Below are 26,851 nucleotides of genomic sequence, written 5' to 3' on the forward strand. Positions count from 1 at the left end.
CTGAAGTCCAGGGTCCATATTCTGCTGCTCTCCTTTCTTCCTTGTGTCAGGATCCTGAACTCGACCATCTCATGGTCACTGCTTCCCAGGTTCCCATCCACTTTTGCTTCCCCCACTAACTCGTCTCTGTTTGTGAGCAGCAGGTCAAGAAGAGCTTTGCCCCTAGTTGGTTCCTCCAGCACTTAGACCAGGAAATTGTCCCCTACAGTTTCCAAAAACGTCCTGGATTGTCTGTGCACTGCTGTATTGATCTGTCTCCATGATCTGCTTCCCCTTTGCCCAAAGACTGCATTTATCCCCCTTAACAGGCCTTATTTGGTCACATGACTCTGTCTAGTGACTCTCCTCTTAATTCCATTCACCTGGAGAGGTGAGCCCCAAGCCCTTGTTAATGGCCACCTCACCCCGAGAGTTGTGACAAGTTGGGGGCTCTGTGTGTACAACTTTTGAATTCTGATTGATATTATGGAGCTATTCTGAAATGTTACTGTGGAAAACGGTGACAGCACCAATGCTACCCTGTGTGTGGACCCACCAAGGGCTAGCATGGCTGCGTCAGATCCTCCTAGAACAGATACAGTAGGAAGGTACTTAAGGAGAATGATGGTGCTATGAAAGAGCAACTTCATTCCAAAAGAAAAGATACTTCCTCCTCTGTCTGAGGGGACAGTTTTTGAAGCAGCTGAAAGTTACCAAGAAACAGAACAAAGAAAAGCAGATGTTGGAAGGCAGCATATAAGCTAGGGAGACCCACAGGAACCTTGGGGAAGGAAAGAGGAAGGTCACATGAGCTGAGGAAGAAGCCTTGATGAGGGAGAAGCCATGCAGCATGGAGCAGCTGCAAGACCTGTCTGTTTTCCTGAGCCCAGACAGTCTCCCAAGGGAAGGGTGAGCTAGTGAGGGGTATTGCAGCTAAGATGTTTATTGTTTTCTATATGACCTGTACTCTCTTGTGCTTTGTATGACCAAGCGAAAGAGCAATAATGAGTTAGTCTCTGAGCAAAGTGTTACTTCATACATCTGATGAAGTGGGTTCCAGCCCACAAAAGCTTATGTTCAAATAAATTTTTTTAGTCTTCAAGGTGCAACAAGGACTCCTTTTTTTTTCCTGATACAGACTAACGTGGCTACCACTGAAACCCGTGTGTGTTCTGTGCTTCACAAAAGCCCCGTTGTTCCTGAGAGAGTTAAACTGTAACAGGGTAAGTCTGTGTTCCCAAAAGGCTCACACGATAGATTACCTTGACCCGTGAACCATCATCGGGTATCAGGTAGAGGTGGAGGGTTAGATTAACTCTCCTTTGTGCCTGGTAGAGCAGTACAATGGAATGGAGCTGAGTTTGCTGATCAGAATTCACCCTCCTCCAAAATGCTCCAATCAGAGAGAAGCTGGGGTTCTCCAGCACGGCGTGGAATGACCTCACCCATGTTGGGTTCTCCAGGGTCATCTCCTCATCGATGAAATGGGCAATCTGCATCCGGGAATTGTCAGCATCTGCCAGTGGGTCACAAAGCAAACAAAGCTCCATTAGCCTGTCCCCATTCTCTTATCATCAGAAAGGCAGTTTGTCCACCTGAGTTCTGGAAATACCTATCCCTGTAGCTTTAGGGGTTGCTTGGATTCTGCACTGACCTTTACAAGGTCCCTCTGCCACCTTCCCTCCACTGCTTGCCCTGACCCCCAACTCCCAAGGACATCTCAGCCCATTGCTTGCCTGACTACACATGAACACCCGGATATCCAGGCAGTCTGTCCTGATCCTGGAAATGGGAGCAGGGTCCTATAACATCTATACTCCTGGAGCATAACCAAAACCCACAGTCCAGTCATTCTTTGTAAATTACTTTGAGAGATGAAAGAGCTGGATGAAATCGGCTGTGTTAGCAGAACACAGCAGTGTAGGTGGTGCTAAGCTAAGGTTGCCTTATAATGAGAAATGTGAGATCCTCTTACAGGTTTGAGTGTCTGGCTCAGCAAGGCAGGTTTCTGGAGGCCCAAACTGGAAGGGAAAGTGGAGTTGGAGGTAGTCTCAGCACATCAGGTAGCAGTCCCAAGGGGGTCTCTGTGACTAAACCTGTCACACTCTTTAGAATTGTTTATAACTTTGACAAACTTTAATCATTCAGACTGAAGTTTCCCATGCCGGGTCCCTGCCTCAGATGGATATGGGGGTGTTTGTTTTGTTTTCTTAATTTCAGAAAAAATGGTTCAGCCATTTCCAAGAATAATATTAAGGAGAAATTACATTGTTTTGCCAGTGTTAAAAATATTCTTATTGTTTGTGAAGCTCAAATACCTCCATGATTAGCAGCAGGGGCTTGAAATTTGGTAGGGGGTTGCATATGTGCCAGGGTTGTGCTTTATGCTGTTCCCGTGAAAATCCACCCAAGTTTGGTTGAGTTTGCATCTCACCTTGTACATATTCACTAGAAATTCATTAGAGTGTGCCAGCTAAACCCCGATGAGTCATAGAATCATAGGACTGGAAGAGACTTTGAGAGGTCATCTAGTTCAGTCCCCTGCACTCATGGCAGGACTAACTATTATCTAGACCAGTCCTGACAGGTGTCTGTCCAACCTGCTCTTAAAAATCTCCGATGATGGAGATTCCACAACCTCCCTAGGCAATTTATTCCAGTGCCTAACCACCCTGACAGTGAGGAAGTTTTTCCTAATGTCCAACCTATATCGCCCTTGCTGCAATTTAAGTCCATTGCTTCTTGTCCTATCCTCAGAGATTAAGAACTACAATTCTTCTCCCTCCTCCTTTTAACAACATTTTAGGTACTTGAAAACTGTTATCACATCTCCTCTCAGTTGTATCTTTTCCATACTAAACACACCCAGTTCTTACAATCTTCCCTCATAGGTCATGTTTTCTACACCTTTAATAATTTTTGTTGCTCTTTTCTGGACTTTCTCCAATTTGACCACATCTTTCCTGAAATGTGATGTCCAGAACTGGACACAATATTCAGTTGAGGCCTAATCAGTGCTAAGTAGAGCAGAAGAATTACTTCCAGTGTCTTGCTTACAACACTCCTGCTAATACAGCCCATAATTATGTTAATTTTTTTTTTGCAAGAGTGTCGAACTGTTGACTCATATTTAGTCTGTGATCCACTATGACCCCTAGATCCCCGTCTGCAGTTCTCCTTCCTAGGTAGCCATTTCCCATTTTGTACGTGTGCATCTGATTGTTCCTTCCTACATGGAGTACTTTACATTTGTCCTTACTGAATTTCATCCTATTTACCTCATGCCATTTCTCCAGTTTGTCCAGATCATTTTGAATTTTAATCCTGTCCTCCAAAGCACTTGCAACCCCTCCCAGCTTGGTATCATCCACAGTCTTTATAAGTGTACTCTCTATGCCATCAAATAAATCACTGATGAAGATATCAAACAGAACTGGACCCAGAACTGATCCCTGCGGGATCCCACTCGTTATGCTCTTCTGCACTGGGCATGCTCCAACGTGGGGCTGCAGGTGCTGAGCTGTGCTCTCCCTGCAGATCATCCGCTCAACAGCCAAGGATGACTCTGTCACCAGAACTGAGAGTAGGGAGCCTGTCTCTCTTGTGCTATCAATGCCCCCTTGTGGGCATCGAGGCTGCAGAGGACGAGGCCTTCTGACTGGAAATAAATGGGACAAAAGTCAGATCTGGGGGAGAGGCAGAGAGAGCAGGATGGGATGAGGAGCCTGAGGGTGGGCCACAGAGACTGGGAACAGGTAGTGGAGGAGAGGGGGAACAGATTTGGGGGGCAGTTGGAAAAGACTAGGTCTGGCTAGGCAAGGAAACTGAAACAAGTAGTTGGAGGGAGGTGGAGAGACAGGACTGGAACAGGGACAGGCTGGGAGGGATGGAGGCAGAAAGGTCTGTGACCAGAAGCCAACAGTCCCCTCCAGAGCCTGGAATCCAATCCTATATTCCCAATTCTCAACATTATTCGGCTGTCGGCAAATCATTGTGATAGCCATGGGATAAGTGTGTGTCCCCACCCCCCGCTAGTGTCTGATCCACATAGAAGATGACAACTTACAATTGCTAACAGTTAATCACAGAGGGAACTGAATTAAGATTGCATAGGCAGCCTTAATTCCAGCATTTCCTAACTATTGAATGTTCGACTTTGCAACCTTAACATTCTTTTAACGTGTCGTTATATTAATAGCTGTGATTATGATGTTCTTTAAGAGTGTGATTATGACTCCTGGGCACTATTCACTGGGCCACTCTGCTTTAAGGTTACAATCAAGATTACCCTTATTTTTAAATACTAATACAATGGTGATTAAAGTCACACCGTACCTCTGAGACACAGGAAGTGCGGGAGGTGAACGGCTGCCACAGCCTCCTTCTGTTCCGCTCTGATGTCAAACAAAGGGCCAGCCACCATCCACTGCTCTGCCTGTGATTCAGTCAGATGCTGCCTCCAGGAGCCGTAGCCATATTGTATGGTCACTGGTGCCCTCACCTCAAACTCCAGTTCAGTTTCAGGGCAACAGAACCAGCCTGCCCTAGAGAAATGAACCCTGCGTATCCGGGGTTGACAATGGGAGGGGAGAGCAGGATTAGACAATGCTAGATAGAACCAGACCAGCTTTTGGTCTAACTTGTAACAGGTGATATCACTGCCATTTATCATGATCTTTTCTTTATATATAGATGAGGAGGAAGATGGGGCAAGTTAGTAAAACTCCTTTTCCCTTCTCTAGCACCTAGGGTCCAAGGACTCCAAAGTGCTTTACAGTTGTTAATAAATTAATCATTGTAAATCCCACTGGGAGATAGGTATGTAAATCTGACAGAGGGGGAAGTTGAGGAACACAGGGGAGGGGCAGTTAGTTGCTACTAAGGGCACACAGACAATCAGTGGCAGAGTCAGGGACAGAACCCAGGAGTTCTGTTCCTCTGCTCTCAACACCAGGCCCCCCTATAGCTAAGCCTAGAACCCAGGAGTCCTGATTCTCAATGCCCCTGCTCTGACCTACTAGACCCCCTATTCTCCGTCATTAATACATTTCAGAGATTCCTCTTATAATGTACAAAGGCTCGAATTCCTCATCCTATGCTATGAGTTGGCAGAATGTCCTAAAGTGTTTTCTCCAATAAAATAGACGGGTCCTCTCCAGTGAAGGAGTCAGCCTGATCTACACCAATGGTTCTCAAAGCCAGTCCAACACTTGTTCATGCAAAGCCCCTGGTGGGCTGGGACGGTTTGTTTACCTGCCATGTCCACAGGTTTGGCCTATCACGGCTCCCTCTGGCCGCAGTTCACTGGCCAAGGTCAACGGGGGCTGCAGGAAGCGGCACGGGCTGAGGGATGTGCTGGCCGCCCTTCCCACAGCCCCCACTGGCCTGGAGCGGTGAACCATGGCCAGTGGGAACCGCAATCGGCCGAACCTGCGGAAGCGGCAGGTAAACAAACCAGCCTGCCAGGGGCTTTTCCTGAACAAGCGGCCAACTGGCTTTGAGAACCACTGATATACACCACACTTAATAGTACTTTACTCTGTTTGTTGGACTGATTGTATGGACTGTATCTGTTTATATTGATCCTATCCCCATGAGATGCTGTGTCATGTGTGATAGGGTGTGACCTGCGCTCCCAGAGGCAGACAGCTGCAGAGGGGATGAAACGAAACTCCCAGCCCCAGTTCTCACCTGTACGTTTCCTGGTTCGCATCTAAATCCTGAATAATCTCTGGTTTTATTTCTTCTGGAAGATCCTAAACCACAGGAACAGGCATTAACTCAGCCCCACTGGGGATTTCCCACAAGATTATAGTGGACTGTCAGGACTGCTCTAGCTAAGATTTACACCAGCTTTCTGTTTAAGCTTGAGTCTTCAAAATCCACTAAAATCTACATGGTTATTCAGATTGCCTTGAAATTTGGTGTGCCTTGTGGGAGTGATGGTTGAAGATGGTTAGTGATCCAATTGACCATAGGTTCCTAAGATACAGCCCCCTAACAATGGTTTGCCTACAGCTCATGAATTCTATCTATGTATTTCCCCCCACAGATAAGGCTCAAACCAAGGGCAGGATTGTTACACGAGGGTCTCAGTGACTTGAGAGTTACCCACAGAGTGACTGTCACCCAATAGCTTGTGTGGGAGTGGGATGGAATGCTGGGAGTTCACAGGCGAGTGTGTGCTCTGATCATTCTGAAACCTATTAGTTCCCCTGGAGAAGCCAGACTGGGGTAATGGAAACTAATTATCTAATTAGTGGTGATTACTAAAGAGCCAATTAGCCCATCAATTCAAGACTGATCAGAACGGCACAGAAGGAGACGAAGGGAGGAGAGATGTCTAGCTGCCTAGTTTCACAAAGACCTTGGAGGAGGGAGAGCTCTGCTCCTCTTAGATCAAGGGGAAGGACAGAAAGCCCAGGGGACACTGCAAACAGCATTGCTGCCTGAGACTGTAAAGCTGATGGTGGAGGGAACCTAAATAAATGTGATGGTGTGGACTCACAACCAATGAAGTCGGGGTGGTTTTTGTGGTGCTAAAAGCCAGGAGCATGGAATGGTGCATGTCCACTTTCCTTTGTAGAAGTGGCAGACTGAATAACACCTTATATACTGGTCAGGCTTTTGACCAGGGCAGGACAGGACAGCTCCAGCATCCTAGGATGGGGAACTAGGGGTAAGATGGCTGGAGCCTCTCTAATGTTGGTTCATGCAATGACTGGCCAGAGCATTTATTAATGGAACTGGGTGCGGTCCCTGCCTGTGGCTGTTTGTGTGAGGGAAGCTTGGAGGGCTTTGCAACTTCTCACAGTGTGAGAGGGAGCCCAGGCTGGTAAGAAAGAGGGTTCAGCAATACCCTAGTTCCAGGTTGCATCCCAGGGGGAAGCCCATCACACTCTCAGGGTGTATCAGCTTCTCTTCTTGCCCCCTCCCTGTAAGCAGGTATATGGCGGGCCCTGTCCCTCTGTGGGAGACAGGGTGGTTGAGGGAAGTGATCCAGTTGGTGGATGGGATGAACTGGGTGAGCCTGAGGTACGGCTGGAAAGCCTGGCTGAAATATGTGTGTGGGAAGGGGTGGGGGGCAAGCTCAGGCTACATTAAAAAGGGGAACGTATGGCCCTAGAGCAAACCGCTGCTTGTGATATGTTCACACAGCAGCACAGGTCAGGAGACAGCAAGGAGCAACTTATTTCATGTTAATGGTTTCTACAGTGCAACTAACATCTTAATGGGATGGGAAGGGTGAGCTGGCAATAGTGATGGGACAACAAGTTGTAGAGAATTGTTGTGCAGAGTCTGGAAAAGGAGAGGCGCCCAGTCTCTCCACTCAGCTGCTTAAAGTTACTGTAACAACCATAGAATAAAACTGCCTAGGTTTGAGACACAGACCATGGCTGAGATTTCTCTCACCGACCCCTGTTAACAACTGCACATTGCAAACATTTCACAGCATGGCCTTTATCCCCATTCCACTACAACAAAACGCAGAGCGGGGAGCAGAAGCACTGAGGAATCACAGAGCAACTGTGTGGCCTCGTGGAGAAACCCTTGGACTGAAACTATTCTTAACTCTGCCACTGGCCCATTGGATGACTTTAGATAAATCATTGCATCTGTGCTTCAGCTTCCCATCTGTGGAATGCGGATATTGGAGTAAAGTTCATGGAGCTCTATTAATGAAAAGTGCTGTATAAAAGCTAGGTCTTTTTTGTTATTACCTACCCCCAGTCATGTATCAACGGCAAACCTCAGCGTGCTGAACAACTATCTAAATGAGCACCGACTCCTACAATATTTCTGTTTTATTTCTTTTTTTAAGTAGGTAATTCACTAAAAAAAAGCCTACAATAATGCAGAGCGTAAATTGCCTGGTGGCATCTCATGCTCTTCCAGAATGTTGAGTTTAGTAAAACTCAAGCCTCTGCAAAGCAGAAACTATACAGTTAAATTCATACGCAACCTTAACTGTGTTATGCTGGAGCTGGCTCTAGCCACTAGCAATTGTCTGCATGCACTCCAGCTGCATTCACTGTTAGGTGTAGCTGTTCTGACTGATGGAGATGTTAGCTGGAGTTGCCTGGTGTGACTATGATATGAGGGGATGTGGGTCTGAGCCCCTGGTAGGTGCTCAAAGGAAGGAGGTGCCTGTGTAACTTGAGAATAGATCACTGGCAGGACACAGTTCTTCTTGCCATGGGGATTGTCAGCAGTGAGATGGAATTGAGAGCAGTCTGTGTTAAATGAAGGGTAGGTGAAAGCAGAGCAATAGATGGAATCCTGCAAGTAAGGGATGTAACAGAGGGAGTGAAGGAATTGTAAAACTGAACCAGTGGGGGGTTATTTCTGAAGAGCAGGTTCAGTGTTTGAGTGTTGAGCAGGTGCATGCAGCTCCTGTTGAATCCAGCTGTGACAGCTGGGTGGTGGGCAAGCAAAGCTAGTGGTCAGAGCTACAGTCACAAGACAGGAGGCATGAGCCAGCTGGGTCAGGATACCAAGAGATCAGAAGCAGGAGACAAACTGGAGGTCAGAAATCATAAGCCAGATATGAAGAATCAAGCTGGATCTGGCTGCCAGGAAATCAAGGAGCACAATGCACACATTCCAGAGTGAAGCCCAGTCATTCAGACAGCTTTCTGTTCCTGCTTTTGGCTGAAGTAGGGCCACTGGGCAGTCTGCAGTTTTGGCGCACTGCTAATTGGATCTCAAGGGCAGAGCCTCACGCTGGAGCTGAGCTTCATGGGTCCTAGGTAAGCCAACATCAGCAGACTGTCAGGTGGAGGGTTGGAGGGTGGCTGCTCCCCTGTAGACCTGGGTCTGACACCTGTGGGTCACGACAAGATCTTACCAAAAAGAAATTCTAGCTTGACAAACAGAGTGTGTTTGCCTCAGTGCTATATATGTGATGTGCACTATCAGTAAAGGCAGAATGCAAGAATGGGCATATTGGGACAGTGTCCAAAAAAGGGTGGAGTTAAGTTTGTGGGGGCAGGTACCTTCAGGCTGTATTTTCTAGTTTTTACAAGTCTGAGTTTTGTTGAGTTTGGCATGCTGAAAGGGCACAAAATATCTCTGGGAAACCTTGATTCTGTGTTCAGGTAGGTTTTTCTGATAAGTGAATAGCTCTGGTGAGGAAGGAATGTGGGCAGCTGTGGGCAAGCTGGGGGCTCTTTCTTTGGCCTGGGACCCTGGCAGTGTGGATGGCAGAGGGAACCAGTGATCAGTTGGGGTATTTCCCAGGTCTGAACAGGCAGGGACAAGATTCTCAGGGGTAGAGTTGAGAGAGACAAATTTCAAGAGAGCTCAATAGTCCAACAGACAAACAAGGTGAGGGATAGGGAGAGAAAGCGAGACCACAAACCCCACCTCCTCTCTGGCACACCAGTTACATTTGTGCTGTCCCCTGAGGCAGGCAGTGGGACTCTGACTCCGGCTGATCTCACCTGTGACAGAGAGGAGGGTTAATGCCCTTTCATGTGTCACATTCTTGCAGTACCAAACAACAAGCCCCTTCCTCACCTCCATCCCTGAATCAGAGTGATGGGACCTGGGAATTTCCACTGACAAACTGCCCTGCAGACAGGTCTGTTTTGTGTGTCTGCCCAACTCCAAAGCTTCTGCTATGTAGGGAATGCTGGGCTCATGAGGCCTGTGGGAAGAGCTCTGCATTGGAGGAGAGGCTGGGGTGGGGCAGATGGAGTCAGGGAAGGGGATCATGGTGTAAAGAGGAGAGGGAAGGATGTGGGTTGGGGGAGTGATGGGAGGGGGAGCCCAGACAGATCCTGCAGGTACTGGAGATTAAACCTGATGCAGGAGACGGGGGCAGTGGCAGAGTCTGATCAGGAGATGGTCAGAACTAAAGGCCAAGCGGACCATTTGGTTGCTCTCTGCTCCACCGTGAGCAAGGTCCATCAAATCATCCCCTCCCCACCTCTCAGTCAGTTTCAACTTCACTTACCTGCAGCTACTGCCACAGAGCCAGTGGAGGTTAGGAGGGTCTGTTGGCAGATGATCCCTGGGGAGGGATGAATTATTAACAAACTGTCATCTTTCCCCAGCCCTTTCCATGTCAATTGCTTTTAAGGAATATACAGGCAGCCACCTCTGGGGTGGGACACAGCAGCTGGCTAATAGCTGTACAAATAGAAGCTTGGGACAGGAAGTGAAAGCACAGCATGAATCAACAGGACTTTGAGGCCACCTGCTTGTATAGCATTGTGATTGTCGGGAAGAAAGAGCAAACAGGGACCCCACTGGTCCTGTGAAGACAAAAGCACCATTGGCTGCAATGGGACAGTGTGCATGTTAGATAAAGAGGAGCAGAGCTATATTCTGCTCTAACCACCTCCTGCCCCCTTTGTCCCTGCAGCAGAACTAGAGTCGGACTTAGTCTCTTCACTGGTGAATCCTGAAAAGAAAAATGGAAACTGGCAAAATTCCAAACAATCTGAGCCAGATTCTGATCTCAATGACCCTGATGTAAATCCAGGGTGACCCCACTGATGACAATGGAGTCAGGGCTAGATTCTGATCTCAGATACAATGACAATTTTGGAGTGACTCCAAATGGACTAACCCCGCGGTCACTGAGATCAGAACCTGGTCCTAACTCTGTTGACCTTAGTGGGGTCACTCAAGATATCCCCAAATCACCTTAGCTCTGTGCTCATACAGGAGGAGGTGAATAGGTTGAAAACTGGTATTTTAAGAAGTCAGAGGTGGTGAAATCCAGGATACTTCTCATGTCTAATCCAGGCTGAGGAAAATAGATCCAATCCTAGCACCATATGGCACCTTCCTTAGAATATTAGCCCAAGCCCCTGAAGCAACAGTGTTGTGACACCCAGGCCTGGAACTGTTTTTGTCCCTCTCTGCAGTGAATTTCCACTGGGGCATGTTCCAACCACCTGGGCAATTGTGCTCACTCACCTGATGCTGATGTCAGTTCTTCAGTGGAAATTTGATCATGAGAAACTTCCATGTGATCTAATAAATAAATACAATTATGACATTGCTGGCATTACTGAAACTTGGTGGGATAATACACATGACTGGAATGTTGGTGTGGATGGGTATAGTTTGCTCAGGAAGGATAGACTGGGGAAAAAGGGAGGAGGTGTTGCCTTATATATTAAAAATGTACACACTTGGACTGAGGTGGAGGTGGACATAGGAGATGCAAGTGTTGAGGGTCTCTGGGTTAGACTAAAAGGGGTAAAAAACACGGGTGATGTCGTGCTGGGAGTCTACTACAGGCCACTTAATCAGGTGGAAGAGGTGGATGAGGCTTTTTTCAAACAACTAACAAAATCATCCAAAGCCCAAGATTTGGTGGTGATGGGGGACTTCAACTATCCAGATATATGTTGGGAAAATAACACCGCGGGGCACAGACTATCCAATAAGTTCCTGGACTGCATTGCAGACAACTTTTTATTTCAGAAAGTTGAAAAAGCTACTAGGGGGGAAGCTGTTCTAGACTTGATTTTAACAAATAGGGAGGAACTCATTGAGAATTTGAAAGTAGAAGGAAGCTTGGGTGAAAGTGATCATGAAATCATAGAGTTTGCAATTCTAAGGAAGGGTAGAAGGGAGTACAGCAAAATAGAGACAATGGATTTCAGGAAGGCGGATTTTGGTAAACTCAGAGAGCTGATAGGTAAGGTCCCATGGGAATCAAGACTGAGGGGAAAAACAACTGAGGAGAGTTGGCAGTTCTTCAAAGGGACACTATTAAGGGCCCAAAAGCAAACTATTCCGATGGTTAGGAAAGATAGAAAATGTGGCAAAAGACCACCTTGGCTTAACCACGAGATCTTGTGTGACCTACAAAATAAAAAGGCGTCATATAAAAAATTGAAACTAGGTCAGATTACAAAGGACGAATATAAGCAAATAACACAGGAATGCAGAGGCAAGATTAGAAAGGCAAAGGCACAAAAAGAGCTCAAACTAGCTATGGGAATAAAGGGGAACAAGAAGACTTTTTATCAATATATTAGAAGCAAGAGGAAGATCAAGGACAGGGTAGGCCCACTGCTCAGTGAGGAGGGGGAAACAGTAACGGAAGACTTGGAAATGGCAGAGATGCTTAATGACTTCTTTGTTTTGGTCTTCACTGAGAAGTCTGAAGGAATGTCTAGTATAGTGAATGCTTACGGGAAGAGGGTAGGCTTAGAAGATAAAATAAAAAAAGAGCAAGTAAAAATTCACTTAGAAAAGTTAGATGCCTGCAAGTCACCAGGGCCTGATGAAATGCATCCTAGAATACTCAAGGAGTTAATAGAGGAGGTATCTGAGCCTCTAGCTATTATCTTTGGGAAATCATGGGAGAGGGGGGAGATTCCAGAAGACTGGAAGGGGGCAAATATAGTGCCCATCTATAAAAAGGGAAATAAAAACAACCCAGGAAACTACAGACCAGTTAGTTTAACTTCTGTGCCAGGGAAGATAATGGAGCAAGTAATTAAAGAAATCATCTGCAAACACTTGGAAGATGGTAAGGTGATAGGGAATAGCCAGAATGGATTTGTAAAGAACAAATCATGTCAAATTAATCTGATAGCTTTGATAGGATAATGAGCCTTGTGGATAAGGGAGAAGCGGTGGATGTGATATATCTAGACTTTAGTAAGGCATTTGATACGGTCTCGCATGATATTCTTATAGATAAACTAGGAAAGTACAATTTAGATGGGGCTACTATAAGGTGGGTGCATAACTGGCTGGATAACCGTACTCAGAGAATAGTTATTAATGGCTCCCAATCCTGCTGGAAAGGTATAACAAGTGGGGTTCCACAGGGGTCTGTTTTGGGACCGGTTCTGTTCAATATCTTCATCAACGATTTAGATGTTGGCATAGAAAGTATGCTCATTAAGTTTGCGGAGGATACCAAACTGGGAGGGATTGCAACTGCTTTGGAGGACAGGATCAAAATTCAAAATGATCTGGACAAATTGGAGAAATGGTCTGAGGTAAACAGGATGAAGTTCAATAAAGATAAATGCACAGTGCTCCACTTAGGAAGGAACAATCAGTTTCACACATACAGAATGGGAAGAGACTGTCTAGGAAGGAGTATGGCAGAAAGAGATCTAGGGGTCATAGTGGACCACAAGCTTAATATGAGTCAACAGTGTGATACTGTTGCAAAAAAAGCAAACGTGATTCTGGGTTGCATTAACAGGTGTGTTGTAAACAAGACACGAGAAGTCATTCTTCCGCTTTACTCTGCGCTGGTTAGGCCTCAACTGGAGTATTGTGTCCAGTTCTGGGCACCGCATTTCAAGAAAGATTTGGAGAAGTTGGAGAGGGTCCAGAGAAGAGCAACAAGAACGATTAAAGGTCTTGAGAACATGACCTCTGAAGGAAGGCTGAAGGAATTGGGTTTGTTTAGTTTGGAAAAGAGAAGACTGAGAGGGGACATGATAGCAGTTTTCAGGTATCTAAAAGGGTGTCATCAGGAGGAGGGAGAAAACTTGTTCACCTTAGCCTCCAATGATAGAACAAGAAGCAATGGGCTTAAACTGCAGCAAGGGAGATTTAGGTTGGACATTAGGAAAAAGTTCCTAACTGTCAGGGTAGTTAAACACTGGAATAGATTGCCTAGGGAAGTTGTGGAATCTCCATCTCTGGAAATATTTAAGAGTAGGTTAGATAAATGTCTATTAGGGATGGTCTAGACAGTATTTGGTCCTGCTGTGAGGGCAGGGGACTGGACTCGATGACCTCTCAAGGTCCCTTCCAGTCCTAGAGTCTATGAGTCTATCTGAATGTCCTATAGATGAGAGAGAGGGCAATATAGCATTTTTCCTCATTAGGTATCATAGCACTTTATAAAGGAAGCCAGTTTTTTTTTCAAACTGGGATTGATGTCTGGATCTCAGTGAGATCTACAATAGAAGTCAGATTTAACCTTTTTGCTTCAGTCATTTTGAATCCAGATGGTCAAAAAACAGGAAAATGAAATTGCAAAAATGGCTGAATTTTCCTCTAGCTTCTTCACTAAAATTCAAAATTGTTAGAATCTGACACATTTCAACCAGCCTTTTAGTGACTGATCTCTGATTGGGCACCTATAGGTGCTTTCACAATTCTAATAGTAATAACTTGGTTAAAAAAAATTAAAAGTTTAAAGAAAGAGGTGTGTTTTTTCTTGATGTATTTTTTGCTAGTTCATGACTCAAAAAAAGATTTCCCAAAATTTCTCATTAAAATTGCAAGTAAATTTTGAAATTAAAATGTTGAAATCTGAAAAATACTGATCAAGTTCTAGTTTGAGATTTGCCTACACAAACACTTAGTTCACAGCAAGCCAGGTTTAAATCTACCCCACATTGAGTGTCATTGTGGACCCTGCTACTGCACACTAGGGAACTTTTAATGCACGGCAGCAGGGTACACATGGACACCTGTTGCACTGCAGGCTAGTGCAGGGTAGATTTACATCCCAGCTTGCTGCAAACTAAGTGTTCATATAGACAAGACTCTAGTGTTAACCAAGCAAAAATGTCCTTTCTATAACAAAGTCAGGGACTGTGAGTGGTGGATGGGCCTCTCTTGGGAGTTACAGTTATCAGAGATCGATGAGGGGGGTACAGCAGGACGGATGGGTCCATTAGAGCGAGGGAGTGAGAAAATGTGAGGAAAGGAGGAGGGATGTAACAGCGAAAGAAAAGGAGCATGGGGGGCACAAAGAGAGAGAGAACTCAGCAGTGGGGGCAAGAATGTGATGAGGGGATGGGGTGGGGCAAACAGCCAATTGGCAGGGAGAATAAGGTTGGCAGCAGGAGGTGGGGTGGACGGTGATTGGCTGAGAAGGAAAGGCAAACAGCCAATCAGAGGAGAGGAAAGAACATCCAGGGTTTGAATTGTAGCAGGCAGAGTCTGCTGACCTCCAGGCATTGGGGACAGCTGGCCTGGGGATGGGGGAAATGGCTGGAGATGCAGATGGAGCATCTGTTCCTCTCTCCGGAGGGCGGTGCCCAGCTGGGCCTCACCCTCTCCAGCCACTTCCAGGGCAGGAGGAGGAAACCGGGTCCTAGATGGAGATCTCCAGAGCCCACATAGCTGGCCCTAGGACTGAGGCTGTCCTTAGAGAACCACAGTCTGTCCCAGCATCCCACACTGCTCTCCCCAGCAATTGATCAGAGCCATTGATTAAGCTCAGACAAAGTCCCTTCCAGTCTGTTGCTGCTGCTCCTGCATGTCCTTCAGTAAGCTGGGCCTCTCCAGAAATGGAGAAAGATGGGGATGGGGTATTGAAATCTCTGGTGTGGTGACTATCCCAGCAGCTTGCCCAGCGCCCTGGCTGCCTTCACCCAGGAACACAGTGTGAGCCTTGGAGGCGTGAGACACAGGGCCCTGGTTCCTCATGGAGCCTAGAGAGCAAGTCACCCACAGCCCAGAGCCCCCCATGGGTGAATCTCCTCATAGCCCATTGCAAGTGACAGCTGCTCATTTCTCTTAGGGCAGTGGGGAAAAGGGATCCTGCCCCCTCTGTCATGGACACAGTTAATAGATATACCCTCCTGGATCAGATCAATAGGCCCATCGAATCTGGGATCCCACCTGCTGCCTGCCACCCCACATCAGACTCATGGGCCCATCTAGCCCAGTATCTGTTCCCTCCACCCCTGCCACACACACACACTTGCTTTTGGGATGGAATGTGGCAGCTGGCTAACAGCCACGCAGCGACACTGCACACAGGGAGTGAAGGCCAAGCGTGAATCGACCGGTTTTTGAGGCTGAGCACAACCCTCATTACTTCTATCAAACTGGGCTTGTCATGAATAAAGAGCAAATACTCTGGCCCCATTTGTATGGTGAGGGAAGAAGCACCTTTGGCTGCAATGGGCCAATATACATGTTAAAGGGCTTGTTTAGATGGTCTGTTGGTGCCTGGCAAATGGGTATAAATCTACAGCACACTAGCCTGCAACTCTCAACTCAGAGGTTCCCAAAATGTGGTGTTTTTTTTTGTTTTGTTTTTTTTTTGCTGAGCCCCTCTGGAGATTGATGTTGCTTGCAAATCCTGGCACCCCTCCACCAACACCTTTTCTAAGGTGACAGGGGACAGGGGTGTTCTGTACCCACAAGAGGTATCTGGTACTTGCTGGGGGAAGGTACTTACCGTGTTGCACTAGAGGAAGGCAACTGGACCCTGCAGTGGTAGGGCCGTCTCGGCTGTCTACACTCAGTTCCCTGACTGTCCCTCCACCTGCCCCTGTGCGCATGGGAAACAAACCGCTAAGCTGAAAGGCCTGGGTCAGGAGGGGAGCAGACAGCTGCTGAACAGTTCCCTGCTGACCCCAACCCTTAAGTGAAGCCCCGTTTGCTTGTCCTGTGCAGGCTCTTTCCAGCAGAGGACTGGGCTCTGTGCCCTGGAGCTGTGGAAGGGCCGGGGTCGGCAAAGGGATCTGGTGGCAGGACAGTCACTAGCCCTGTGCACAGCTTTCCACTTGCAGAGTCCCTGGTGGCCTCCCCAATAGAGGTGGTGGCTGTTGCAGCTGCTAGTGTGGGACAATACCTGTCCCTTGGCCCCTCCTCCCTCGGGTTTTCAGAGTGGCCAGTGCTGGGCACAGAAATGGGAACAGTCGCGGTGGATGTTGACATTGACCAGCCAACTGTGTGGCCCGCTGAAGTGAGGGTGGGAGGAGGAGGCTGCTCCACATTTTGAAAATCTCTGCTCTGAGGAAAGTGACATTGTAAAATTAAATTGCAATTCCTGATTTTAGTGCTCCACAGGCCAGTGGGTGGTGTGCAGGTCCTGGCTCCACCTCCTCCCCACCCCTTAAAAATCCTGACAGGGTGAATTGTCCCCCAAGGTCACACAGAGAGCTGCCCATCTGCCCCCTGGAGTGCTGGGGCTGTACCCAACCCCAGTCGTTGCACATGGCACTCAAGGGACAAGACTCCTATGTGTGTCCGCCCCCCCGCTCCATTTCCCCCCTCCCCCCAAACACACACAACCAGCAGGGACACAATCTAGTTCCTCATAACAAAACATCCCTCTGGTGCCTTTCACCCAGGGCAATCCCCAAGCACATTCCAAGCTGTACAGATGAGATCACCTGCTCTGCACTGAAATGCTGCTGCCTCTGGGGTGGAGCATGAAAAACATTTATCACTGCACACATTTAAAGCAAGAAATGAAGGCAGCAGGTTTTGGCAGTTGGGAATTAGGATTGCATCACTCGCTGGATCAGAAGGGCACAGAGCAGTGGTGTCCAACATACAGCCTGCAAGCTGGATTTGAACCCCAGATCACAGGCGCCGTCTTCTGCTCGTGCTGCTCAGTGCCTGACCCCCGTCTGCCCGCAGCCCCACTCCAACTTGACCCGTGCTCCGCCCTCATTACAACTCCTTCCCCAAAGTCCCTGCTCCAACTCTGCCACCTCCGTGCCCATATTCCGACTCCTTCCCCAAATCCCCGCCCCAGCTCTGTTTCTTCTCTGTCTCCTCTCCTGAGCGTGCCACATTCCCGCTCCTCCTTCCTCCCTCCTGGAGCTTGCTACACTGCCAAACAGCCCCAGAGCACCCACCGAGTCAGAGCCTATGCCCGAGATCCCTTCCTTCTACCCCACTGCTCCCTGTGCCATCTTTGCAGGGACCCAGTCCACAGATGAAGCAGGCCCAAGGGTGTCAGAACCAGAGTAGGAAGAGCTGAGGGTGGAGCTCGGACCTGATCTCCTGTTGCTTTGCCATCAGCTGTGCCAACAGCCAGGGTCTCAGCAGAGTGGCTGTTTCCCCTATGGACCACCCCACCCCCGCCAGGTCTGGGAAGCGGTTTTCTCTCTGCCCCACCCCCTTCTACTTAACCACAGGGCAGCTCTGCAGATCTATGCTGTCATCAGTTTCATCCTGCCCCTCATTGCATCTGGACACCTTCCACCTAATACAATAGCAGCAGAGAAGGGCTCACTGGAATTCATGGAGTCTCAGGATCTTTTCAGAGTCACTGGTTTGGTCATTAAAGAGTTAAAGCTGCTGGGCCATTTATACCCCACCTGCAACTCCTGCCCTGGCCCCACCCAGTTGCTTAAAAAACAATGTCCCGCCCCAGCAAGTGGGGTAAAAGCCTAGAGCAGAGATATTGATCGGGTTGCCAACGCTCCTGGACCGGACGCCATTGCTGAAAATGGGGACACCATTGCCATAAAATGGTGTCTGATCCGGGGGAGTTGGCAACCCCTAGCTAGGGACCCTTGTGGGAGGGATTTGAGGTGTAGCCTCTTGGAGTGCAGTGGGAAGTTATTTTCCCCTATTTGATTTTACCTTCTAGCTCTTCAGTGGGGATTTCATATGGTGAGTGCACCGCTGAGTATGGCTGCTCCTCAAACCACGGGTCATGGCCCTGCTTCAGCACATCCAGGGTTGCGTCAACTGAAGAGACGCGTTGAATCAGCTGCTCCTGATGCCGCTCCACAAAATGTTCCCCTGAGGCTAGGGACATAAAAGCACCCACTTAAACACTGGGTTTGGTTGCAAGGCTCCTTCAGCTTCTACCTAGGGTTGTTTAGCCAGAGCCCTGAGCTGGGGTGGGGAAAAGCTGCCCTGCCTAGGGGGAGCTCCTGGACAAACTGTGCCTCGACTCACCCTCCCTTCCTGATAAGCAGTGGGATGTGCTGACCCAATGCCCATGTGCATGGTGCAGCCTTCTCCCCTGCACAGCCCCAGTGTGATTCACTAAGGGTTAATCCCGCTGGCTGATTTATAACTCATGTGTAGCTCCAGGGCTGGTGCTGGAGGACAGCTCCTGTGCTGGGGTACTGGCACCTGCAAGAGAGAGCAAGTGGGAGAGAGAGCACGCAAGGGCTGACTCACTGGAACAGAAGAGATCTTAGTACCAAGGGGCCAAATTGGGGGGATGATCTTCCTCCTGTCAGGGGCCACCCCACACCCTGGGATCTTGCTGGCCTCCTCTCCCAGCCCATGGGAGCCCCTCAATCCAGCTCCCATATTTTGGTTAGACGAACACCTGCCAGGGATGGTCCAGTTATGACTTAGTCCTGCCTTGAGTACAGGGAACTGCACTAGATGATGGATGATGATGAGCTCCCTTTCAGTCCTACACTTCTGCGATTCCCCACTGCTGGGCAGGCCTTGCTCCACTCTCTGGGATCCAGAGTCCCTTCTCTCCTCTTACCTGCTTCTTCAGCAGGAGGAATGCAGACCTTGTTAGAGAAATGAGCAGGGAAGGGGAGAAATGCTGCTCACCCAGCGAAGATGGTAGGAGCTCAAGGGTGGAGAGCAGGGGGCAGGTACATGCAACCCCACTACGCACTCTAGACACCACCTATCACTGCCTGATTTAATTCACACCCCTGCCCTCTTTGGTAAAAAAGATTTGACCTGAGGTTTTGGCCTGGGTCAAACTCCATCCTGCCTCCCAAATTCTGAAGGGGCTAGAATCAGGCTAGGTGGCTGTCTAGCACTCACCCCCTATCCATCCCTTCCTACACTATACTCCCCTGCACAACACACACACACACACACACACACACACACACACACACACACACACACACACACACACACACAACACCTCAGTTTTTTCCTGCCTTAGGTATGAGCAAGAGGGGAGGGGAGGAAGCAGGCAGACAGGAGCAAGCGGGATCAGGGCTCGGGGGAAGAGGTGGAGCAGTGGTAGGAAAAGGCAAAGCAGGGGCATGGATGTGGGGCGATGGCAGGAACGAATGGGTCCACTGGAGCGAGGGAGTGAGAAAAGGTGAGGAAGGGAGGAGGGATGTAACAGCAAAGGAAAAGGAGCCGGGGGGCGGGGGCAAAGAGAGTGAACTCAGCAGTGGGGACATGGCTGTGATGGAGGGATGGGGTGGAGCAAACAGCCAATCCGAGAGAATAAGGTCAGCAGGGATTGCACAGAGGATTGTAACTGGCAGGTGGGGGAGAGGCAAGCAGCCAATCGCAGGAGAGGAAAAACCATCCAGGGTTTGACATCTGGAAGGCAGATTCTGCTGGCATCCGGGCACTGGGAAGAGCTGGCCTAGGGATGGGGGAAATTGCTGGGGACGCGTGGGGGTCGGACATTCCTGTCTACAGAGTGGGGGCCCCTCCAGCCACTTCCTCGGTGGGTGGGGGAATTCGCACCTAAGATGGGGATGCCCAGAGCCTGAGGGGGGACTGGCTGCCCTGGGACTGAGGCTCTCCTTGGGGGAGCATGATCTGTCCTAGTGCCCCTCACAGGCTCTCCTCAGCAATTCATCAGAGCCATTGGTTAAGCTCAGACAAAGTCCCTTCCAGTCCTCAAGACCTGGCTAAAGACACAGGAGCTCACTGCCATGGGGGCAACGATGCTGCTGCTCCTGCATGGCCCCAGTAAGTTGAGCCTATGCAGAGATGGAGAGAGGAGGGGATGGGGCATTGCAATCTTTGGGGTGTTGTCCAGCCCACCAGTTGCCTGGTGCTTTGGCTACTCTCACTCGGGAGCATAGTGTGAGCCTTGGAGGCACGATACACAGGGCCCTGGTTCTTCATTGAGCCCAGAGAGTACAAGTGAGAGAGGCAAATCACCTACAGCCCAGACCCCCCCTCACATAGTCTGGATCTCCTCATAGCCTAGTGAGAGTGACAGCTGCTGAGGTCTGCATGGGGAGGTGGGAATGCATCCTGCCCCCGTTGTCATGGATTCACCCATGGACACAGTTAATAGATATAAAGCCCTGGAGAGCTAGGATGAGAACTGGATCAGATCAATGGGCCCATATAGGCTGGGACCCCACCTGCTCCCTGCCACCCCAGATCACATTCATGGGTCCATCTAGCCCAGTATCTGTCGTCCCCTGCCACCCACCCAGCCACAGAATTGCTTTTAACCTAGTGCTGAAATGCAGCCACTTCTGGGATGGGACGTGACAGCTGACAAACAGCCACAAAGCGACACTGCACAAAAACCAAACCAGGCCAGGAAGTGAAAGTGAATCATGAATCGACTGCCGTGGAACTGTAGTTGGAAATATAGAGCAAATACAGTGGCCCATTTGTACGGTGAGGGAAGAAGGACCTTTGGCTGCTATGGGCCAATACACATGTTAACAGGCTTGTCCATATGGCCAGTTAGTGTGCGGCAAACCGGTGTAAACCTACAGCACACTAGCCTGCAACTCTCTAACGCTGAGGTTCCCAAACTTTTTTATGATGAACCCCTTCTGGAGAGTCAAGTCACATGCATACCCCCCTTTTTCTAAGGGGACAGGGGTGCCCTGTACCCACAAGGGGTGTCTGGTACCTGCCAGGGGCGGGTACTCACCATGTGACAGTTGAGGAAGCCTTCTGCTCCCTGCAGTGGTTAGGGTGGTCTTGGGTGCCTGGACCCAGATCCCTGCCTGTCCCCCACCCACAACTGTGTTGATGGGAAACAAACAGGGCTGAGTTGAAAGGCCAGGGTCAGGAGGGGAGCAGACAGCTGCACCCACTGAGCACTGGTGCACTGTGGAACAGAGTTTGCTGCTGTCCCCAGCTCTTGAGCGCAGCCCCATCTGCTTGCCCTGCACAAGCTCTTTCCAGCAGAGGACAGGGCTCTGTGCCCTGGATCTGTGGTGACAGGCCAGGGTGGGCAATGGGCTCTGGTGGCAGGACAGGACACTGGAATAGATTGCCTAGGGAAGTTGTGGAATCTCCATCTCTGGAGATATTTAAGAGTAGGTTAGATAAATGTCTATTAGGGATGGTCTAGACAGTATTTGGTCCTGCCATGAGGGCAGGGGACTGGACTTGATGACCTCTCCAGGTCCCTTCCAGTCCTAGAGTCTATGAGACAGTAACTAGACCTGTGGTGCCACTTTCCACTTGCAGAGCCCCTGGTGGCCTCTCCAGTAGAGATGGGTAACTGCAGCTGCTATGGCAGGGTCAATGCCTGCTCCTCCCATGTTGGGTTCTCAGGGTGGCCAGCGCTGGACGGGGAAGCTGCCGGGGGGGCAGAAATCGGTGCAGTCATGGTGGATTTTGACACTAACTCACAGGTTGGGTGTCCCCACTGAGGTGAGTCAGTGTGGGGCTGGCATTAGCCACGTGGTGTTGCCACTCATGCCCCAAATGTTCCTTCACACCCTCCCAAGGCGAGGGAAGGCAGGAAATGTGCCCTACAGTTTGAAAACTCTGCCTTGAGGAAAGAGATTATAATTATCTACCTGCACACTCATGAACAAGGGCGCTGTTTGTTATCCACAGTACCCGGTGGAGCCGGTCCTTTTGCTTCCTCCGCCAGCTTGGCACCAGCTCGTACAGCTTCTGCATTTTCTCCACATTGGATCTCCCGGTGCTGATGCTCTGGTATTGCTCAGGGGTTAGCGTGTGCCACTGAAGTAGCTTCAGGACTCTGTCCACTTCTGAGACTCGCTGGATCAGCTTCTCTCGGTGCCGGTCAACAAAGTGTTCCTCTGGAGAGAGACATTTCATTAAAATAAATGGCAATTGCTGATTTTAGTGCTCCACAGGGTAGTGGGGGGAATGCAGGGCCATGGCTACAACTCCTTCTGTCCCTGAAAACCTCTCCCAGGGAGAATTGTCCCCCAGGTCACACGGAAAGCGATTCTGTGATTCCCCACCCTTGGATGTGCCCTGCCCCTCTCTGGGACCAAGAGTTCCTTCTCTCCCCTCACCTGCTTCGTCACCACAAGGAATCCAGACCCTGAAAGAGGCATGAGCAGAGATGGGGGCAAATGTCACTTATCCAACAAAGAAGGTAAGTGGTCCCAAGTAGAGAGGAGGGGGAAGGTAAATACAACCCCACCATTTACTCCAGTTCCACCCCTCACTGCCTGATTTAATTCACACCCCTGTCCTCTTTGGTTAAAGATTGGATCTGGAGTTTTGGCCTGGGCCAAACTTCACCCCCTCCCATATTCTGGGGGGGTTAGAATCTGATGGCAGGTTACAAATACCCCAACCTACATAACAAACCAAAGCAACCCCGAGGGAACCAATCCCCCAATCAGGAGTGGGTGTGTAGCTCCTATGGATGGGAAGGGGAGCGGAACTGAGACCCAGCCAATAGGCAATGTGCAGCCCAGCTCTGCGCTGTGCAACAAGAGCCGGCTCTGTCTGGAATGGAGCTGGCAGCACCAACTAATATCAGACATGGGGGCAAACGCTCCCACAGACTCACTGCACATTATATTGTCGTGAGGGTGACGTAATAATCTGTGCCCTACTCTGATGCTGCAGTGCTGGACGAGGGATAAATAGCCAGAGAGGTGATCTAGTGTCCCCCTTGGGATGAGATCAGGGTTCATAATGGCGAGCATAGGAAGCGGGTTTCCCTGATGTCATTTATTTACCCTCCAGCTCTTCAACCAGGTCTCTGTTTGTTCTCTGCAGTGCGTGGTAGAGCCAGTCCTTCTGCCATTCGTTCCACCTTGGCACCAGCTCATACAGCTTCCGCATCTTCTCCTGGCTGGTTTTCTCAGCTCTGATTGTCTGGTACTGTTCATCGTTCAGTATGTATGCCCAATTCTGGAGGAGTCCGCCAGTAGATGACTTTGATGGTTCTCGAAACCGTTTGAGAAAATGTTGCTCTGAAATGTCATTGAAAATAAATCCTGAACTAATGTTTTTAGGGATCATGTGTTACTTGGCACAGGGAAATGGGTGGGGTGCTCATGTTCCCCCTCTCACTTATCCCCCCACCCCCACAGCTCTGTCTCCTCTGCTGGTGCTGGCTCTTGGGATGCGGCAGGCAGCACAGATCCTGCAGGGGAGGGGGCAGCCCAGGAACTGTAGCGCTGCCTCCTCCTGGTGGGTGGGCACAAAAGCAGGAAGGAGACCCAGTGCCCACCCACCCAAATCATGCAGACATGCACACATTTAAGGGTACTTTGAGGAATGAGGGAAGTCTCCAATGGTTACTTGTTGCTCTGTGTGCCTCAAATCATCTCTCAGTCCAAATATGACTCCTCTGGTTCCTGGTCCTTCCCCACCCTCACCCTTTTTTGGTCGTTTTTGGTTCTGTTTGGCCACAGCCTTGAGCAGGGCTTCGGGTAAAACTGTCTTGGCCCGGGGGGGAGCTTCAAGATGGATTGTGTCTTGAGGAGTCAACATCACTTCCCCAGCTCCTCAGCGCACAGAGAGACATGCTGGGAGTGAGGTGTGTGTGGTATTTGATTGAGGAAGGGCAGAAGGAATGTGGGGGGATCGAGGAAGTGGTGAGTAGGTATATGGTAGGGTGGATGGGTGTGGATAAAGGGGGCAGAGGAGACAGGAGGGAGAGGCCTAGGTTAGGGGAGAGAGAGAGAGAGAGAGAGAGAGAGAGTTTGAGATGGATGGGAACAAAGGGCTGGGAATGAGGCAGTGATCACTGGGGATGGAGAGGAAGAATCTGAAATTGGGCCGAGATACTAGGTGACTTGTGTTCTGTGAATATCTCAGAGGGACAGAAAAATGGGTAAGGAGGGAGAGAACACAGCAAAGGGAAAGACAGAATAAGGGGAATGAAGGCAGACAGGCAGAAAGAGGAAAGATACGGTTATTAACCTTGTTGTAACTGTTATTCTTGGACATATGTTGCCCAAGGTCTTCCACTGTAGGTTTATGTGCATCCGGTACACATCTATCAGAAATTCTTCCCTCAGGGGTACCCATCAGGATAGCATGAGCACCCTCCGTAGTCTCACACTACTATGTGCAGGTACAAATGGTGGAGTTGCCCCCAATCTCTCTCAGTTACTCTTTTCTGGATAGATTCCTGTAGAGAGGGGAAGGAGGGCAGATTGTGGAATGGCTATGGGCAACACATCTCAAAGATCAACAGGTACAAGTCGGTTAGTAACCATTTCTTCTTCCTCGAGTGACAGTACATGTTCATTCCGCTGTAGGTAACTCACAAGCAGTTCAAACTGTATGTGAGCTTGGAGTCTACTTGAACAGGGATTGGAGAATCACACGACCAAATTTGGCATTGTCTCTGGATTGCTGAGAGATGTCATAGTGAGAAATGAACATACGGACTTATGACGAAGCTGCCACCTTACAGATGTCCAAGATAGGCACATGAGTGAGAGGCTGCAGAAGCTGCATGAGACCTGGTTGCTTGAGCTAACACCCTACTCAGGCGAGTCACATTAGCCAAGTGGTAGCATGAAAAAATGCTAGCTGAAATCAAAGAACAGATTCCTTGGGAACTGTCATAAACAGATAGCTAAGGGTTAATGTTCTTTTACCTGTAAAAGGGTAACAACAATAATCTGAAACACCTGACCAGAGGACCAATCAGGAAACAAGATTTTTCAAATCTGGGTGGAGGGAAGTTTTGGGTGTGAGTTCTTTGTTCTTTGTCTTGGTTCGGTGACACTCTCAGCTCTGAGAGTGATCTCTCTCTATCTCCAAGCTTTCTAATCTTCTGTTTCCAAGTTGTAAGTACAAGGATAGTAAGACAATATGTTTATATTGTTTTTTTGTATTTACATGTGTGTAGTTGCTGGAATGTTAAATTGTATTCTTTTTGGATAAGGCTGTTTATTCATTTTTTTCTTTTAAGCAATTGACCCTGTATTTGTCACCTTAATATAGAGACCATTTTTATGTCCTTTTCTTTCTTTTTATATAAAGCTTTCTTGTTAAGACCTGTTGGAGTTTTTCTTTAGTGGGGACTCCAGGGAATTAAGTCTGCAGCTCACCAGGGAATTGGTGGGAGGAAGAAGTCAGGGGGGAAAGTCTCTTTGTGTTAGATTTACTAGCCTGACTTTGCATATCCTCTGGGTGAAGTGGGGGGAGAGATTAGACCTTGTGGTTCCAGGACTGGAAGCAGGGAGGGGGGAATCCCTTTGTTTAGATTCAAGGAGCTCGAGTCTGTATATTCTCCAGGAGCCCAGGGAGGGAATACCTGGAGGGGGAGGAAGGTTTTGGGAGGACCAGAGGGTATCAGGACCCTACAAATTCCTGATTGGTGGCAGCGTTATCAGATCCAAGCTGGTAATTAAGTTTGGAGGTTTCATGCTAACACCCATATTTTGGACGCTAAGGTCCAGATCTGGGAAAAAATGTTATGACAGGAAGACATTGGACTGCTCTTCATTGTGCCTTCAACCGCAATGAGCGGTTGCAAGGTCGATCAAAATGTCTTAGTTAGATCAAGGTAAAACCCCTAAGCTCTCCCAAAATCCAAATATTCCTCATCATTATGTTTATGAGGCTTTAGAAAGAAAGCAGGTAAGTAAACTGCTTGATTAATATGAAAATTGGAAACTACTTTAGTAAGGAATTTTGGATGAGGCTGAAGGTAAACTTTGTCTGTATAGAAAACCATGTAGGTAGGTTCAGATATCAGAGCCCATAATCTCCTGGCTGAAATAATCACTATCATACAGGCCACTTTCATACACAAGTTTAGCAGCAAACAGGACACCAGCGGCTCAAAGGAGGATCCATCAGATTTCTAGTAATACATTCAAGCCCCACAGAAGAATTGTGTCCTTTACCTGTGGGTATGACCTGCCCAGATCTGTTAAAAACCTGACAGACGTTGGGATGGGAAAAGTAGGAGTGTTCTACCCACAGCAGGGTGGAAAGCCAAGATAGCCGCTAGATGAACCCTGATTGAACTTATAGCCAACCTTGTTGTTTCAGGAACCAGATGGAGAAATTTTTCCATTTTGCCAGGTAAGTTCTCCTAGTGGAAGGCTTTTCTATTATTTAGAAGCACTTCCTGTATCTCTTTCGAGCAACATCTTTCCAAAGGCATTAAGTACGAAGCATCCAGACTGAATTCAGCCAGTCAAAAAACAGGAGAATAAAATGGCAAAAATGGTCCAATTTTCCTCCAGATTCCTGAATAAAATTCAAAACTGTTGGAATCTGACATATTTCCACCAGCTTTATAGTGACCAATCTCCAATTGGGCACCTGTAGGTGC

The 26,851-nt window shown here is 48.6% G+C and overlaps 1 protein-coding gene across 1 annotated transcript in view; it reads right to left on the minus strand.

Annotated features, from left to right (window-relative positions):
- Positions 1–26,851, minus strand: part of LOC115651398 — a 67,394-nt gene that overhangs the window by 8,974 nt on the left and 31,569 nt on the right. Inside the window, exons 8-17 of the mRNA XM_030562348.1 lie at positions 23,283–23,519; positions 22,134–22,382; positions 18,262–18,429; positions 10,909–10,965; positions 10,325–10,387; positions 9,938–9,994; positions 9,346–9,422; positions 5,671–5,735; positions 4,315–4,538; positions 1,242–1,495 (exon numbers count right to left, since the gene is read on the minus strand). Of these exons, the coding sequence (XP_030418208.1) occupies positions 1,242–1,495; positions 4,315–4,538; positions 5,671–5,735; positions 9,346–9,422; positions 9,938–9,994; positions 10,325–10,387; positions 10,909–10,965; positions 18,262–18,429; positions 22,134–22,382; positions 23,283–23,519 (1,451 nt within the window). The remainder of the gene's footprint in view (positions 1–1,241; positions 1,496–4,314; positions 4,539–5,670; positions 5,736–9,345; positions 9,423–9,937; positions 9,995–10,324; positions 10,388–10,908; positions 10,966–18,261; positions 18,430–22,133; positions 22,383–23,282; positions 23,520–26,851) is intronic.

Source organism: Gopherus evgoodei, chromosome 4 (assembly GCF_007399415.2).
Source record: "Gopherus evgoodei ecotype Sinaloan lineage chromosome 4, rGopEvg1_v1.p, whole genome shotgun sequence".
Taxonomy (NCBI): domain Eukaryota; kingdom Metazoa; phylum Chordata; order Testudines; family Testudinidae; genus Gopherus; species Gopherus evgoodei.